Here is a 19,023-nt window from a genome sequence, read left to right as displayed (position 1 = left end):
AAAAAGTGCAAGAAGCTACTTAAGAGGGAAATCAGGAGGGCTAAAAGAAGACATGAGGTTGCTTTGGCAGACAGAGTGAAGGAAAATCCAAAGAGCTTCTATAGGTATGTTAGGAGCAAAAGGATAGTGAGGGATAAAATTGGTCCTCTTGAAGACCAGAGTGGTATGGAACCAAAAGTGTATGGAACCAAAAGAGATGGGGGAGATACTAAATGGTTTTTTTGCATCCATATTTACTGAGGAAACGGGCATGGAGTCTATGGAAAGAGGGCAAACTGGTAGGGAGGCCATGGAACCTTTACAGATTAAAGGGGAGGAGGTGCTCGCTGTCTTGAGCAAATCAGAGTGGATAAATCCCCAGGACCGGACAGGGTATTCCCACGGACCTTGAGGGAAGCTAGTGTTGAACTTGCAGGGGCCCTGGCAGACATATTTAAAATGTCAGTATTCACGGGGGAGGTGCCGGATGATTGGAGGGTGGCTCATGTTGTTCCGTTGTTTAAAAAAGGTTCCAAAAGAAATCCGGGAAATTATCGGCCAGTAAGTTTGACGTCGGTGGTGGGCAAGTTATTGGAAGGTGTGATAAGGGATAGGATCTACAAATATTTGGATAGACAGGGACTTATTAGGGAGAGTCAACATGGCTTTGTGCATGGTAGGTCATGTTTGACCAATCTATTAGAGTTTTTCGAGGAGGTTACCAGGAAAGTGGATGAAGGGAAGGCGGTGGATGTTGTCTACCTGGATTTCAGCAAGGCCTTTGACAAGGTCCCTCATGGGAGGTTAGTTAGGAAGGTTCAGTCGCTAGGTATACATGGGGAGGTAGTAAATTGGATAAGACACTGGCTCAATGGAAGAATGGTCATGACTACCATCGACACCGGAAAATGCCGGCTCCAAATGGAGAGGATCTCCAAGAAGATCGCGCATATCGACACAGACATCAAGTTTCTACAAAGATGCAAGAAAGCAGACAAGATGTTTACCTCAATGGAAGAAGCCAGAGAGTGGTTGTGGAGGATTACTTCTCTGAGTGGAGGCCTGTGACTAGTGGTGTGCCGCAGGGATCGGTGTTGGGTCCATTGTTGTTTGTCATCTATATCAATGATCTGGATGATAATGTGGTAAATTGGATCAGCAAGTTTGCTGATGATACAAAGATTGGAGGTGTAGTGGACAGTGAGGAAGGTTTTCAAAGCTTGCAGAGGGATTTGGACCAACTAGAAAAATGGGCTGAAAAATGGCAAATGGAATTTAACGCAGACAAGTGTGAGATATTGCACTTTGGAAGAACAAACCAAAGAAGAACGTACAGGGTAAATGGTAGGACTCTGAAGAGTGCAGTTGAACAGAGGGATCTGGGAATACAGGTACAGAATTCCCTAAAAGTGACGTCACAGGTGGATAGGGTCGTAAAGAGTGCCTTTGGTACATTGGCCTTTATAAATCGGAGTATCGAGTATAAAAGTTGGAGTGTTATGGTAAGGTTATATAAGGCATTGGTGAGGCCGAGTTTGGAGTATTGTGTACAGTTTTGGTCACCTAGTTACAGGAGGATGTAAATAAGATTGAAAGAGTGCAGAGAAGGTTCACAAGGATGTTGCCGGGACTTGAGAAGCTGAGTTACAGAGAGAGATTGAATAGGTTGGGACTTTATTCCCTGGAGCGTAGAAGATTGAGGGGAGATTTGATAGAGGTGTATAAGATTTTGATGGTATAGATAGAGTGAATGCAAGCAGGCTTTTTCCGCTGAGGCTAGGGGAGAAAAAAACCAGAGGGCATGGGTTAAGGGTGAAAGGAGAAAAGCTTAAAGGGAATATTAGGGGGGGCTTCTTCACGCAGAGAGTGGTGGGAGTGTGGAATGAGCTGCCGGATAAAGTGGTAAATGCGGGGTCACTTTTAACATTTAAGAAAAACTTGGACGGTTTCATGGATGAGAGGGGTGTGGAGGGATATGGTCCAAGTGCAGGTCAGTGGGACTAGGCATAAAATGGTTCGGCACAGACAAGAAGGGCCAAAAGGCCTGTTTCTGAGCTGTAATTTTCTATGGTTCTATCTAAGATCCTGAGGACACTTGATAGTGTGGATGTTGAAAGGATGGGCCCGATTCTCCCATTGCGACCCGCAACTTTTCTGGCGGGTCGGGTTGGGAAATGCGCATGTCGGCCATTTCGTGAGTTCCGCACGAGTATTTACGACCCACGCGCATCTCCCAACCGGAAGAAAATGGCACCGTCGGGAACGCGCAGGAGTCCGGCGGGAAGTGAGGTATGTAATTTGAATATATTTTAAATGTAATTTAAATGTCATTTCAATGTGATTATCCGTTCCGTGCCGACCCAGATAACATCTCCCACCCCGCTAGGAGTACTTCATTCTGGCGGGGTTTAGAGTAGCTCCCCACATTCGGGGAGCTCGCGGGAGACGCAGCTGGAGTGAAGCGGAGGGCAATTGGGGCTCCCCCAGGGGATCAGGCGGCTGGGGAGTGGTGCTCCCTGGACGTGGGCACCCTGGCAGTGCCAGCCTGTGCCCCCTGGCACTGCCCAAGGGACAAAGTGCCCATGCCCAGGGGGCACCTTGGCACTGCCCACCAGGCATCGAGCAGTCCCAAGGAGGCGTACCCTATTGTGAGCAGGGCCTAGGGGCAATTGTTAGGGCAGGGGGTCCCACTGCCACTCTGCATGGGGATCAGTCTGGGCTGAAGGGAGGCAAGCGATTGGGGTGGGATGGAGGCGGGGGCCTGCCTCCCATGGGGGGGTCTGAACCTGTGGGGGGTGAGTGGGGAGGGGGTCTGCCGGGGTGAGGGGGTTGGGGTGATCGCCACTGCTGGGGGGGTGGGCTGGACATCGGGGCGCTCTGGGGCAGGGGGTCAGGCAGGCCCCGGGAATTGTTGTGGGGGCCATGATCGGTCCGTTGGGGAGCTGGAGGGGCAGCACTACGGGGGTCCTGGGCTGGCCAGCGATCGAGCTGGCCAGAAAATGGGGAGACTGACAGGTCGGGATCACTGTGCATGCGCAGAATTTTGGAGCTGTCAGACTCCAGCACAAATAGGCCTCCCTCCCGCCAGCAGGTTTTTAATGATATTCCCAATTGTGACCTCTGCATTGCACAGAGTGGGGAGATTCAAGTGAGAAGCTGCATTGAAAAAAACACTCGTGATTTAGAACAGTTTTTCCACCAATTCAGCACTTTTGGGAGAATCGCCCCCGATATTTCCTCTTAAAAGAGGAGACTAAAATGAGGGTTTAATAATAGAGTCTCCCATTTAAAATTAAGATGAGGGGGAGTATTTTTCTCTCAAAGAATCAGTATTCTTTGAATTAGTATTTGGAATTCTCTTCCCAGGAGAGCATGGAGGGTACAATATGTTCAAGGCTGAGTTAATTGCATTCTTGACTAACAAAGCAGGCACGCATATAGGGGATTGAGAAGAAAGTAGTGAGAAGCCCACAATCAGATCTTAAAAATGATGGAGAAGGCTCAAGGGGCTGAATGGCATGTCCCTGCTCCTAATTGGATGCTATGCTTGATTTTTACTTTGATTTAAAGTCCAGACATCTATTGAGCCTTTGAAGCAACTGAATTTATGCCTGAAGACTTTGATTGTAATCCATCTGCTGAGCCTTTGAAAAAAATAAACAGCCATCTGTTCAGGCAATTTCAAAGGTACCATTGTATTGAGCTTTGGACGGTTTGTTTATACAGGTGTGCAATGGAATCTTGTTATGAATGTTTGGCTGAGTTCCAAGTCTCACCAAAGTATTTAGCATAGCATGGGTTGTTTAGAAAACTGTGAAGGTTACTTGAGGCTTTGCTAATCTAGCAGTTGTATAAGCAGTTAATAGGATTAAATATTTTGAAGAAGTTTTTGAATGGTGGTTTATTTAGACAGATTCATTAGCACTTAAAGGGATTTTATTAAGGGGGAATTGAATGACTTTGATATTTTATGAGCTAAGAGCAATGTTTCTCCAAATGGATTTTGATTGGGTGATTATTTCAAGAGGAATTCAAAGACTTCCTATTATTATAGGCCTCATGAATTCTGAGTAAGTGGGTATGGCGGACATGGCGGGAGCGTGGGAGATATGAGGAGGCATGAGAGGTATCAAGGGACTTGGAAGGTGGGAATGGTTGAAGACTAAAGTCCCTAAAGCTGGCTTATAGAACTGGGCCAATATCCCAGTGAACCGAGGTGGACCTTCTACATTGGCTGCCTCAACATTTGCGCACCTCCATTCCCATCCCAAGCCTGCTTCCGGACACAGTGGTCCCGACTCCAGCCCACCCCTTCCCCCACCATGAAACCCACTGTGGGTGGGTACTGCCAGGTAGGAGACAGGATCGCAATGTCAGTAAATGGCCTAACTTAGGATTCCCACCTTGAGAATGAAAATCAAGGCCTTTAAGATATGAGGTTTGCTTTAATTTACTTGTAAGACTTAGATTGATTACAATTTCAGAGACTGATCTAAAAGGAATAGTTACTTCATTACTTCAGACTATCTACAGACCATGCTAGTAGATATGATTGTGTTTTGACAGGCTTCATGAAATTTATTATGTTAATCAAAATAAGTGCAAAAATATAATACTTAGCAACAGGCAGAGGTAAGCAATCACATTCGCAGTGGAACATGAGTCTTCGATCTCTAGTCGAGGCATCAAAAGGTGTAATTGCACATCATGATTCCTGTATCTGTATTCAGGCCTTCTCCAATCCATCCCTCCTTTCTTGAAATAAATTCCACCATCCAACAGCCACCCACTTCCAAAACCTACCCTGGAATTCTCTCTCTAAGGCACCTCTTAAAATCCATTTTTTTGACCAACCTTCTGGTAAGTCTTTCAAATCTTGCTGTATTTAAGATGTCAGCTATTGCTCAGTTGGTTGCACTCTCATCTGAATCAAAATGTTCTAAGTTCATGTCCTACTGCAAAATATGAGCACAAAAATCAAGGCAGATACTTCAGTGCAGTGCTAAGGGGGTAATGCCTGCCACCTTTTAGATGGAAAATTAAACCAAGGTCCCTTCTCCCCATAGGAGTTATCCCTTGTGTCCTGGCGAATATTTATTCCTCAATCAATATCACTTAAAAACAAATCTGGTCAGTATCACATTGCTGTGGTCAAATTGGCTGCCATATTTCTCATGACAAGAGCGATGAGGGACGGCATTTTACTGGCTTGCCCCGCCCATCGATGGGCAGAGAGAGCTGAGAAATCAGGATCACACCCGATTTCTCGGCTCTCACGATTTTATGAGAGCCGGATTTCCAGCGAGGTCAGCCTCTCGCCGCAAATAATTTATTCAAATACATTGAAATACTTATTTGAATGTGTTTAGTGAACTCAGTGCTCAATTGTCCTGGCTCAATTGCCTTCCTGGCCTCGCCGTGAGAGGTTCTCTTCAACAAGGAAAACACCTGCTCCCCATGAACAGGGAACAGTCGTGTTAGCCTCGCCGGTGGAACCGGAGGCCAATGAGGCCTCCCGGGAAGACTGAGGGCAAACGGGGGATGCCCCTTCTGCAGTGCCAGCCTGACACCTTGGCAATGCCAACCAGGCACCTGGGCAATGCTTAGCAGGCACCTTGGCACTGCCCACTGGGCAATGTCAGGAAGCGGGGCCTATGGAGGAGATTATCGGGGTGGGGCCTGAAGGGGGCTGGGCATTATAGGGGTGGCACCTGAAGGGGCAGGGCTTGAAGGGGGCTGGGCATTAAAAAGGTGGCCCATTTGAGAGGGAGGGGGACCCACTGCCACTGGATCAGATCGGGGGAGGGGGGTGCGATCAGTCTGGGCAGCAGTGAGGGGCTAGATGCCCATGCATTGTGGGACTCGCGATCAGCCGCAGACCTCCGCAATTGCAGTGGGGGGGGGGGAGCTGGTTGAGGCTGCCTGCAGTCGCAGAGGTCTAACAGTGCTCTCTCTGTCTGTCGGACCCCTGCGGCTGCTATTGAGCATGTGCAGAATCAGAGGTCTGCTGCAGGCTGGCTGGTGAATTAAGTAAGAAGTTTAACAACACCAGGTTAAAGTCCAACAGGTTTATTTGGTAGCAAAAGCCACACAAGCTTTCGAGGCTCTGAGCCCCTTCTTCAGGTGAGTGGGAATTCTGTTCACAAACAGAACTTATAAGACACAGACTCAATTTACATGAATAATGGTTGGAATGCGAATACTTACAACTAATCCAGTCTTTAAGAAACAAAACAATGGGAGTGGAGAGAGCATCAAGACAGGCTAAAAAGATGTGTATTGTCTCCAGACAAGACAGCCAGTGAAACTCTGCAGGTCCACGCAACTGTGGGAGTTACAAATAGTGTGACATAAATTCTGATTCTAGGATCGCATGATAAAGACTCAGGAGGAAAAAAGCAGAAATATTTATGTGAAATAGTGTGACATAAACCCAATATCCCGGTTGAGGCCGTCCTTGTGTGTGCAGAACCTGGCTATCAGTTTCTGCTCCGCGACTCTGCGCTGTCGTGTGTCGCGAAGGCCGCCTTGGAGAACGCTTACCCGAATATCAGAGGCCGAATGCCCGTGACCGCTGAAGTGCTCCCCAACAGGAAGAGAACAGTCTTGCCTGGTGATTGTCGAGCGGTGTTCATTCATCCGTTGTCGCAGCGTCTGCATAGTTTCCCCAATGTACCATGCCTCGGGACATCCTTTCTTGCAGCGTATCAGGTAGACAACGTTGGCCGAGTTGCAAGAGTATGTACCGTGTACCTGGTGGATGGTGTTCTCACGTGAGATGATGGCATCTGTGTCGATGATCCGGCACGTCTTGCAGAGGTTGCTGTGGCAGGGTTGTGTGGTGTCTTGGTCACTGTTCTCCTGAAGGCTGGGTAGTTTGCTGCGGACAATGGTCTGTTTGAGGTTGTGCGGTTGTTTGAAGGCAAGAAGTGGGGGTGTGGGGATGGCCTTGGCGAGATGTTCGTCTTCATCAATGACATGTTGAAGGCTCCGGAGGAGATGCCGTAGCTTCTCCGCTCCGGGGAAGTACTGGACAACGAAGGGTACTCTGTCCACTGTGTCCCGTGTTTGTCTTCTGAGGAGGTCGGTGCGGTTTTTCGCTGTGGCGCGTTGGAACTGTTGATCAATGAGTCTAGCGCCATATCCTGTTCTTATGAGGGCATCTTTCAGCGTCTGGAGGTGTCTGTTGCGATCCTCCTCATCCGAGCAGATCCTGTGTATACGGAGGGCTTGTCCGTAGGGGATGGCTTCTTTAACGTGTTTAGGGTGGAAGCTGGAGAAGTGGAGCATCGTGAGGTTATCCGTGGGCTTGCGGTACAGTGAGGTGCTGAGGTGACCGTCCTTAATGGAGATGCGCGTGTCCAAGAATGCAACCGATTCCGGAGAGTAGTCTATGGTGAGCCTGATGGTGGGATGGAACTTGTTGATGTCATCATAGAGTTGTTTCAGTGATTGTTCACCATGAGTCCAAAGGAAGAAAATGTCATCGATGTATCTAGTGTATAGCACCGGTTGAAGGTCCCGTGCGGTGAAGAAGTCTTGTTCGAACCTGTGCATGAAGATGTTGGCATATTGAGGTGCAAATTTGGTCCCCATGGCTGTTCCGTGTGTCTGGATGAAGAACTGGTTGTTGAAGGTGAAGATATTGTGGTCCAGGATGAAGCGGATGAGATGTAAAATTGCATCTGGAAACTGGCAGTTGTTGGCGCTGAGCACTGAGGCCGTTGCAGCAATGCCATCGTCATGGGGGATGCTGGTGTAGAGTGCTGAGACATCCATTGTGACGAGGAGCGCTCCTGGTTCAACTGCTCCATGTGTGCCGAGTTTCTGTAGGAAGTCCGTCGTGTCGCGACAAAAGCTGGGGGTTCTTTGTACAATGGGTTTCAGGATGCCCTCGACATAGCCGGAGAGGTTCTCGCACAGGGTCCCATTGCCCGATACGATGGGACGGCCGGGTGTGTTTGCCTTGTGTATCTTCGGGAGGCAGTAGAGATCTCCAACGCGGGGAGTACGTGGGATGAGAGCACGGAGGGTGTTCTGAAGGTCCGGATCAAAGGTCTTGATCAGAGTGTTGAGTTGACGGGTGTGTTCTTTGGTCGGATCTGCAGGTAACTGTCTGTAGTGTTCCTCGTTGTTGAGTTGTCGGTACACTTCTTTGCAGTAATCCGTTCTGTTCAGTATGACGATGGCCCCTCCTTTGTCTGCTGGTTTGATGACAATGTTGCGGTTGGTCTTGAGAGCGTGGATGGCGTTACGTTGTGCTTGGGTGATGTTCGGGGCTGTCTTGTGAGTGCGGCTGATGAATTTGGTGTTGACGCACCTCCTGACGGCTTGGGCATACATGTCAAGTCGAGGGCAGCGGCCTTCCGGAGGAGTCCAATTCGACTCTTTCCTCTTCGGATGCACTGCGGATCTCTCTGTCGGCTGTTCCAGTTCATTGGCTGTCTCATTGTGTTCGTTGTTGGCCTCTTGGGGTTTGTGGAAGAACTCCCTCAGCCTCATTCGCCTGATGAATTCCTCTGTGTCTGCTGCGAGACAAAATGGGGTCTATTTTGGTGGTGGGGCAAAAATTAAGCCCTCGGCTGAGAACTTCGATTTCATCTGGTTGAAGTGTGTAGTCGGACAAGTTGACAATGGACTTCCCTGCAGTGGGACTGTTTCCTACTGTGGTACCGGGGGAGGCTTGGTTGCTGCTGGTGGTGATGCCGAGTTTCTCAAGTTTCCTGTTCTTGGTGTGCATGTAGATGGTGTAGTTCCTTTGTCTCGTCTGCTTGGCAGAGTTTCGCAGCTGGTCTGCGTCCTGAGCGCAAGTTGAGAATATGGATTCGATCTTGGTTTCCAGGCTGCGGCGTTTGCTGTAGAGTTGGTGTATGAGGTGGTTGAGGAGGGTGAGAGAGGTGCGACGGCAAAGTCTCTCAGCGTAAGTCCAGCCCACTGCCTGCAGCAGTTAGAAACAGTCTACACCATTTTTTCAATGACTAAGTGCATAAGATTGGGCATGAAAACTTGCCCAAAAAAACAGATCAGGAACTCTCCTATTTTCACGCTAGCTGGATACTTAGGATCAATCTCATAAAATTCCATCCGAGGCCTCAAAAGGATGTAAAGTGCTTTGATACTTCCTGTGGTCGTGAAAATTCAGGTCTTTTGTTTTAACCATTTGCTCACTCCTAATTTCTTTCTATGGCTCAGCATCTGTTCTCTTCATGCCACTTTGAATTACCTGGCATCCATATTGAATCATTCAAAATTCCTAGTACAAAAAACTTTGAATTAATAGCAGGCTGTATTTAGAAACTGAAAGTTCAATGGGAATTAAATGTTAATCAGTATCAGTTAACAATATAAAAATATCAAGATGCTACCTGTGGTATTTAAGTTTACCGCGTTCATATCTTGTATTTTAAGTTTTGATCACTTAAAGTGCTGTCCTTTCAACTTGATAAAGAACAGATTTTTGATTTAGTTACACATGGTACACTCTCCACTTTCCAATTCATACAGAGAAATGAGGATTTAAAAAACTGTCAAATTTCAAGGCAAAACTTTTTTATAAGAATATCACATTTAGGAAAGGCCTCTGGGCAAGATTTTCCTGCAAATCGGCAAAGGCCAATGGTGGGTGGGAAAAGCAGCATTGAAGCTACCAGTAAATGTTTCTTTCAGGATGCACATCTTCTGTTACCAGACTCTTTTTCCAGTCACACATTCCAACAGCTGCCCAGGGACATCTTAAAAACTCTCTATCTAATTTCCCTCCCCCATGGGCAAATCGAGTTCAGTAATTATGTGCAGTTAGGCATCACATCTCAGTCCTACAATTTTAAGTATATTTTCTGTATTCAAAAAGAACATTTATTTAGTAAAGAGCAACATTGGCGTAACTGTAATATGTTAATCCAGACAAACAATGAAGAAATTAAAACAATTCATTCAAAACTTTCATCCAAAAGCAGCTTAGATGTACAGTCACAAACGGAATAATTAACTCTTGTTTCTTTTTCCAGAGATGCAACCAGACCTGCTGAGTATTTCCAACATTTTCTGTTTCTTTTTCAGATTTCAAGCCTTTGCAGTATTTTGCTTTTGGGATATTGCATTTTCAGTTGGGACTCTCTGGGCGGGATTCTATGGCCTCACTCAAGCAAGACCGGAAATTTCTGCCTGAGGTCAATGGACATATCCATTTTCCACTCCGATTCCATGGCGGGTGGGACGGTAGAATTTCAACATCTGTATGACCTGATTAGATCTGCATAGATCAGCTAGATAGTCAATATATTTTCCCAAAGGTAGGGGAGTCTAAAACTAGAGGGCATAGGTTTAAGGTGAAAGGGAAGAGATACAAAATGGTCCAGAGGGGCAATTTTTTCACACAGAGGGTGGTGACTGTCTGGAACAAGCTGCCAGAGGTAGTAGTAGAGGCTACTACTTTGTCTTTTAAAAAGCGTTTAGACAGTTACATGGATAAGATGGGTATAGAGGGATATGGGCCAAATGTGGGCAATTGGGACTAGCTGAGGGATTTAAAAAAGGGTCAGCATGGACAAGTTGGGCCGAAGGGCCTGTTTCCATGCTGTTAATGTCTATGACTCTATCTCAATACGATTTTGGAAAATCTGTTACATCAAAACATGGTTATTTTTTAATAAATGTAACAAACTGCTTACAAAGATTAATTAACACAGAACATCAGAAGTGCAAAGGCCTTTTAACTTACTGAATGCTCATTATCTCAGGAATACAGTTACAGCATATTCAGGTCCTATACATGATATAAATCTTTTTACACAATGCTAGCTGCAAAAAAGAATCTTTGTGTTACATATTTTAATCATCTCACTGCAAGCTAGCTTTCAACCCTCTATGATACTGTCTCACCTGAAGTCTAGCAGATTTCAAAAGAATTTTCAGAGAAAGGTGTCACAGAGGAAGAAAAATATTGTATTTTCGTCTTCATGAAGTTAGCACGCGTTCAGTTCAGGAAGTAATATTGTATCACAGTATGATTTATATACTTCATCTGATAATCAGTTAACCCTTGCATCAGGGACAGACTTTATAGTTGAACAAAGCAAGCATATATTGCATTAAGTATTATCTAAAATTGCTGAATAATACTGAGTGGTGCCAAAGTTTTATTAAGGTCGAAGGATGCTAATATAACATTAGTATCCTGGTGACTCGGCATTTCTACATAGAAAGCCAGAGGTGAGAACATGAGGAATGGGAGCAAGAGCAGGCCATTTGGCCCTTTGAATTTGCTCCGTCTTTCAATAACATCATGGCTGATCTGATCATGGCTTCAACTCTACTTTCCTGCCTGTGCCTGCAGAACTAAAAGGGCAATGAGTATTACACTGGCTTGCAGGATGCAAAGCTTTACTGGCCATTGCAGGGCTTTGTTATCATTAGCACCATGCTCCAACCATCTGAGCTAGTTGCTCAACTAACTTTTAAGGATCAATTTCCTCAACTTCCTCTTGTGCATCTTGCAGAGATCAATAGCAAGCAGAATTGGCAGGGGATTGAGAGCAAAAATGGCTAGCAGTGTACAAAAACATACATGCTGGAAATCTGAAACAAAAATAGAAAATGCTAGAAACACTCAGCAGTTCAGGTATCATCTGTGGAGAAGACAAATAAGTTAACATTTCCAGGGTGGAATTTTTATCAGATCTGTTGTCTAGCCTGTTGAGTGATTAGACCTTTAGATTGGAATTAAGCAAGTGGGAGCAAAGGAAGTAGCTTGTGAAGAATTTTACCTCCATATCATAAACACTGTGGTTATAGAGGTAAGGGGAAAACTAAAATGGAGCTTAACCAAAAGCAGTAGCATTAGCATGGAAAAGGTTTTTTTCACTTGCGTTTTTCTAACTTATTTCACAGTTTGGTTAATAGATATTACATCAGGTTGTTTTCCAAACCATTCTTAGTAGCTCAGTGCTGGAATGGCAGTAAAGCTCTTGGATTAAAAACTTAGTTTACGTCCTTTCACTGAATGCAAATCACTTCTTTACAAGATATTAGTAGTCTTTGACTAATTTTTTTCAAGTGTGCCATTGAAGGTCTCTGCAGAGAATACTAATCGATTGGTTTGATTTTATCAGTGTAAAGAACCTTATAATGCTGTTAACATGGAGAAAATATATTTAACAGAATTGAAAAATCAATCATTGTGACATCCCCTTTGTCCACGCACTTTGACGACAACGTAGATGGCGGCCAATTCAAATGACAGTGAATTATTCGGAATTATCTGTTTACATTTACATTTAGAGCTTTTTGATAACATAATTTTGAAAATTCTGGCTCGCGTAGTGAGATTTATTGATAAAAACAACCGATTTAATAAGTAAGTCTAGAAAAATATAATTAATCTGTCATAAGAGTATTTTCTCAGATTATTTTTATTATTATTTTCCTATTCTTACACTTGGCACACAACCATAATGCATGGGAAATGTCCATCATGCTTGAAAATTTTACTTGTGCCAAGTGCCTATCACATCCGATTGACTCAAATAACCAATATCTATTGAGTTAATCAAAGACAGGTAGGAATATCAAATGATCACAAACCAGCAGTTCACAAATAACTCAACAATGAAATCACTTGATTTATTCAAAGCTGACAATCAACTGTTAAGAATCCTGATGCTAAAAATTTATTTTCCCCAGCCAAGTTGCTTTTTTAGTTAGCTGACACTATACACCTAATAATGTATCATAGAACAAATCCATCAATCCACTCATCATTAATGTAAACCTGTGCATACAATTTTCCAGATCCTGTTGGAAATCTGTCTAGTAAGTTACTGAGTTAGAATGGTTACAATACAGAAAGGGGCCTCTGGGCCAGTCAAGTCCAGGCCATCTCAATGAAGAGCAATTCAAGTAATGCAACTTCTTTGCTTTTCCTCATAAGCTTACACATTTGTTCTCTTCAGTTGTTTTCCAAGTCCCTTTTGAAAGCTGTCCTTGCTTCGATTGCCACTCACCTTAATTCTGCATCCTCTCATTCTCAACCTTACAGCCAATGGGAGCAGTTTCTTTCTATCTACTTTGTTTAGAGTCCTCCTGATTTAAAACACATCCTATCAGATCTTTTAGCCTTCTCTAAGAACAGCCCTGACCTCTTCAATCTATCTGATAACTGAAGTCCCGCATCCCTGGAAACATTCTCATAATCCTTTTCTGTACCATCTCATAGAAATCATAGAAACCCTACAGTACAGAAAGAGGCCATTCGGCCCATCGAGTCTGCACTGACCACAATCCCACCCAGGCCCTACCCCCATATCCCTACGTATTTTACCCACTAATCCCTCTAACCTACGCATCTCAGAACACTAAGGGGCAATTTTTAGCATGGCCAATCAACCTAACCCTCACATCTTTGGACTGTGGGAGGAAACCGGAGCACCCGGAGGAAACCCACGCAGACACGAGAAGAATGTGCAAACTCCACACAGACAGTGACCCAAGCTGGGAATCGAACCCAGGTCCCTGGAGCTGTGAAGCAACAGTGCTAACCACTGTGCTACCGTGCCGCCCTAAAGTCTAAAGTTTTCCTATCCTTTCCGAAGGCGCATTGCCCAGCGTTTGTCAAGATACTCCAGTTGAGGCCAAACCAATGTATTATGAAGGTCCATTATAATTTTGCTGTGTTTGTAGACTATGCCTCTATAAAGCCCAAGACCTGCCCTTGCACCTTCAACAATATATTTACAAGACCCTCTGTGCATTCCCTTTAGAACTGTTTCCTTTATTTTATATTGCCACTCATTGTTCTTACAAAAATTAATTACTTCACATTTCTCTCCATTAAATTTCATTTGCCAAGTATCTATCCATTCAACCAACCCCAAGTCCTCTTAAAGTCTATCACTATCTACCTCTCATACATTATTCATTACAGTCCTTCCAAATTTTGTGTCAGCTGCAAATGTTAAAATTATAGCCTCTGCACCCAAGCCATTAATATATAGGGAGAGCTGGTGGGAGAACTTTTCCCCTTTTTTCTCACCTGTCAGCTGACCACAAGAAGATATATTTTTAGAAAGTATGTTTTAAACCTTTTGAGTGTTGTGATTTTAAGGAATAGCAATAAGCAGGCTTTCTGGTGAGTATAAGTCAAAAGAAAGGACAAGTGTTTATCCACACAACAATCGAAAAGTAAAGGCAACGAAACACCCACTCCCTCAAACACAGGCAAACTTACTCACAAAACAAGATGAATTCTTGAAATGAAACAAATTGTTACTAGATTATTAGTTAGATTACTAACAGAGTAACAAAAAACAAGTCATGTATTCTTAACCAATCCTTTCAGATGAAAAGCAATGCAGGCTTGAGGATTCTTTCTGTTGGTTCTTTGAAGACCAAATGGAGGTTGAAAGTTTGTGTTTTTCATGCAAAATTGTTACTGAGCTTCTGTAGGGAAGAAATCTTGAGGTGAAAACAAATGAGCCCCTCTTCACTGCCTGAGGTGACTGTCTGTTTGACGCAAAGTGCCTTTCTTCTTGTTGGATGATGTGTTGCTGGTCCTAGATTTTCTTGTTGAATTCTCTTGTGGAGTAATAAAGTGGCAACCACTCTCCTGTTAGTTTTGGTCATGTGATGGCAGTTTCAGTGTGTCATCATTGTCAACACAATAGGTTGGAGCTGAGGTGATTGGTACACAATGTGGGGGGGGAGTTGATTGATATCCAATCAGCATACATGTGACCCCCACTAATACATGCCAAAATCCTGATCCAATGCCGCATGCTTCTTCCCATAGTCCTCGGGAGCCAATAGCCTCTGATTGGCCAGCAGTTCTTTGAGACAGGACTTCCTAATCCAGCAGGATGACAGACTGCCTTCGGCCTATTTAAATAACAGTGGGGCAGCCAGTGTTCCCTATTGGTGGGCTCCCCGCACCCAATTCTTCAGCTGTGGAGGGGGATTGAGGAATCTGACACTTCGTATAGTTTAGCTCCATGTCGATCTATTTCACCGTATTTGCTGCTCCTTCACTGAGCCTTTTCAATATACCATGAATTCTATTATGTAAAAATGAAATAAAGATTAAGTCTGTTTGCTTGCACATACTGTTCACAGACTTGCACAAGTGCTTCTTGCCTTTCATGTAACATAGTTAGCCCATGTCCCTCAAAATACAATGGCATTAGTTGAAACCAGCAAAACAAAAGGAACCTTTGCTGTAGTTGTTACTTAGATCATGATGTTAATGAGCCAATAAATGTTTCTTTCTAACTTGGTTCAGGCTTTCAGTTGAAGAAACCCATTAATTCTCAGCCTTCTGTAGCTTACCTTAACATTGTTTATGCATTCAAAACAGCAAAAAGGAACATTTCTGACTTTGCAAACTCAACTTGGGAGGAAGTACTCTGGACAGTGGGATTTTCATTCCATGTTGGTGGGTGGGAGTGCAAGTGATATCTGGAGCAAGGCCTGCCGTCCCCAGAACGTGTTTGGAGACTGCCACTGGGTGCAGAGGCAGGCAGGCTGTGGAAAAGGCCCACCTTGGTGCTCCAGCACTTTTAATACAGCTCTTACAAAAAGCAATATAATTTTAAAAAACCCTTCGGTCCTCACCACCACTGACTGCCCCACACACCCCTGTGCCTCATCCATGTCAACTTATGCCACCCACCATCACCCATGGCCCTTCTTACTCTCTGTGCTAACTTATGACCCTTTCCCCATGGCCCCTCATTCCCTCCATACCTGCTTTTGCTCTTCCACCTGGCTTCCTTGGCCTTTCATACTCTCCATGCCAACCCATGTCCACTGCCCACAACCCTTTGCCATCAGACTCTCCATGTCAACTCATCCAGTATTCATCACAGGCAGAGCTCACAATCCATACCGAGATGAAATAAAATAAAGTTCTTAAGTGTCTATTGATGAGGCCAACGTTTAAAAACCCATTCACTACATTTTCCTTCTTTCTGCTACTTCTTATAAAAGCAAACATTTATATTCATAGCCCCATTTCAAAGACTGTCTCAGCACTTGGCAGGCAGGTGGGCCTTTTCCACAGCCTGCCTAAGTATCTCAAACTGTGAACTGACAGGCACACCACTCTGATAACAGTAGGTTGTGAAATCCGTCAAGCAGCACAAATCGTATGATGAGACTCAGATTTATGTCAACCGACATTGAATAATGTATGGGAGTAAACAGCAAGCACTGATTTTCTTTTGCACAGCAGAGATTTAAAAAATAAAGGTCAGGAGATTTAAATCCTTTGTCAACTTGACAATTACAATAATCTTGACAGTTCCAATGAGTTTATCCATTTTTCATGCATATTCATGTCTTCTTTCAACAATCTCAAAGGGCATTTTATCTCTCCAAAAGGTCACTTGAAATCGCCCAAAGAGCACCTGACCTCTCCCCTAAATGTCCCTGGATCCATCCATAAAAGGTTTCTTATCTCTCCAAAAGGGTACCCCACCTCTGCAAAGAACTCGGGCAGCTTTTGACGTTCTTCTGCACAGTCCAAAGCCCACACGTCATGTTTTGGACATCCCAGCTGCACTTCAATACGTGAACCATGGATGTGAAAACTACAATCCGCTGCCCCTCCTTGCTCCCCCTGTCCCATGTAAATGGTAGGTTCTGGGTTTAGGAACAGGACTTCTGGATTTGGTCTCAGGCACCCCAGCTCCAACCTATTATGTGGTTAACGAGGACACACTGAAACTACCATCGCATGATCAAAACTAACAGGAGAGGGGGTTGACACCTTATTACTTTTGTCATGGTGAAAATTCAGGGCACAGTACTTGTAATGCTTTTAATACATAAATGCATTATATTTGACATGATAAAGTCATCTCAGTAGCATAGCTAGAATAAAATATTTAAGATTTGTTGTGTTAAACCTATCTTCAAATATTTGCATAAAACTAATGTATCAACATTGAGTTTCTATTCTGATTCTTTATTCTGTTGGTTATTGACCAGACCACACTATATCATACAAGAAATGCATTCATGATCACTTTATTTTCTTGCTTCCAAGTATAGGTTTTTGAGGCAAAATGACCTAACGTTGAATTCAAGGAATATTTAGATAATTTGTTTGCGTTAAATGACAGATGATCTCCAGAGCCAATGATTCCATTTAAAATTAAATACAATAAATAAAGGTCAACAATGTCCTCAACCTTTTGCAGGTGATTTGTTTAGATAAAACCTTCATTTTTCTGATATAAGCCTGCTTGTCTGTAAAACAAAATGCCAATACAGGAAGTATTAGCTTTTGAGATGTGTTAAAGAATGATTGATTGCATTAATGCCAGCCTCATCATCTCTGTGAGACTAGTGAAGTGGAGAGAAAACATGACAAGAATGTGACATAAATAGTAGATTGCATTGACCTTTATTTCTGATATGTGGAATGAGTCTTTTCATTTTCCATGACAATTGTTCAATCAGCACGGCAGTCTATTAGCAGTGGAGCTCTTTAACATGCAAAAACTAGCAGGCAGTTCTAGTTGTTATGCATCTCATTGTGTGACAAAATCTGTTCATTGTAGCTGTTGATCTTCCCCACTGAAAGCAGTAGTCACAGGTGAATCAATTCAACTTTGGTCTTTATTTAATGGCTATGAACAAACCTAACACATGACTAATCTTGGTAAAAAAAACGAAAGCTGATTTATGACAAAGTTAAGGGCTTGTCTAGTTCAGGAATTGCTGGTTTTAGTCATAACATAGTGATCTTTCCCTGTTCTGTTTGACATTGCTATGGTAACCCTCGAGGCTGATAAAATTCCCTCAATCCTTTTCCACAGAGGGTGATGAGACAGGCGTGATGGATAGCCTGCTAGAGGCCCTGCAGTCAGGTGCTGCATTCAGAGACCGAAGGAAACGGACACCAAGGCCTAAAGGTGAGTTCTGTACCTATTTGATGTTGCTTCTAAGGGAGTTAAGGTGGATAGTACTCATACTATTCCCCAGAAAATAAACTTTTTAGAAAAGAGACTAAAATAGAGACACACAGTACTGTGGGACGCAGAACCTGTCAATGCCAGGAGCATGATTAATCTTCCTCTTCTGATGGCTCATGTCAGAAAGATGTTAATTCCACTTGGCTGTTGTCACTACTTATTTGCAAATCAATGCTGTGAAGTAAACTTTGTGTGCTCATTATGACAAGTTTCATGTTCAGAAACATATGTAGCTCATCCCTGTAGCCTTGATACAATTAACTATCAAAATTCACAAAGTCTCCCAATGAATCAAGTGTTTAATTTATGTGCCTGCTATTTGTAACCACCAGAGAGAGATCCTAAAAATTATACATTTTTCAATATTTTGACATGTTTTGCTAGTTACTGCCATTCTAGTTTCATTTCTTTGTGTTGTGGCTCTTTCAGATACTCGACTAAGTGGAAGTCCAAATTCTCAGTGGCCTGTTTTGAAGACTTGGAACCAGGGTAAAGCATAACTTTGTAATATGTAGGCTTCTCTCTTAATTGTGCACAACTCACCTGAATTATTTCGGGACTTTTGTATTTTCCACCTACTTTCATTTCATAGAGATGAACTACTTTAAATTCTTGTATTTCATTTTTTGCACACAGGAGGACCCACTTAAAGCTACTTTTTAGACACAAAGGGCAGGATTTACCAGCCCTCCCACTCCTCCCCACCGCACACACACACACACAGTGCGGTGGCAGAGGTAGCCCACCATTAGCTGTTGGCAGGATCCTCCAGACCTGCCGAAGTCCTCCGGCATTTTGATAGCTTGCCTTCCCGTTGCCAGGGAGCCAGCCCCGGGGGGGGGGGGGGGTGTCGCCTTTGATGGGATCAGAAGATCCTGTCTGTGGGAAGAACGGAAAATCCACCCAAATTGTTTTTTGTTCAATGCAATTTATCATGTCGGTAAGGTCTAGTGAATATTTTATTCTACAACTGGTCTAAGGAAAAATTAAAATTGAGAATAAAAATCTTTGAATCTTTTCAAACCTCTTCTGATCTCATAGGTAATATATTTTTGTAAAGTAGGCTCAGTCTTCG

The 19,023-nt window shown here is 43.8% G+C and overlaps 1 protein-coding gene across 1 annotated transcript in view; it reads left to right on the top strand.

Moving 5' to 3' along the window:
- Nucleotides 1–19,023, top strand: part of LOC144500017 (protein diaphanous homolog 3-like) — a 606,420-nt gene that overhangs the window by 461,679 nt on the left and 125,718 nt on the right. Inside the window, exons 26-27 of the mRNA XM_078222760.1 lie at nucleotides 17,793–17,888; nucleotides 18,378–18,437. Of these exons, the coding sequence (XP_078078886.1) occupies nucleotides 17,793–17,888; nucleotides 18,378–18,437 (156 nt within the window). The remainder of the gene's footprint in view (nucleotides 1–17,792; nucleotides 17,889–18,377; nucleotides 18,438–19,023) is intronic.

This window comes from Mustelus asterias, chromosome 10 (assembly GCF_964213995.1).
Source record: "Mustelus asterias chromosome 10, sMusAst1.hap1.1, whole genome shotgun sequence".
Lineage (NCBI taxonomy): Eukaryota > Metazoa > Chordata > Chondrichthyes > Carcharhiniformes > Triakidae > Mustelus > Mustelus asterias.
Note: the sequence above shows the minus strand (reverse complement) of the source record. Positions and strands in the feature narration are given on the sequence as shown.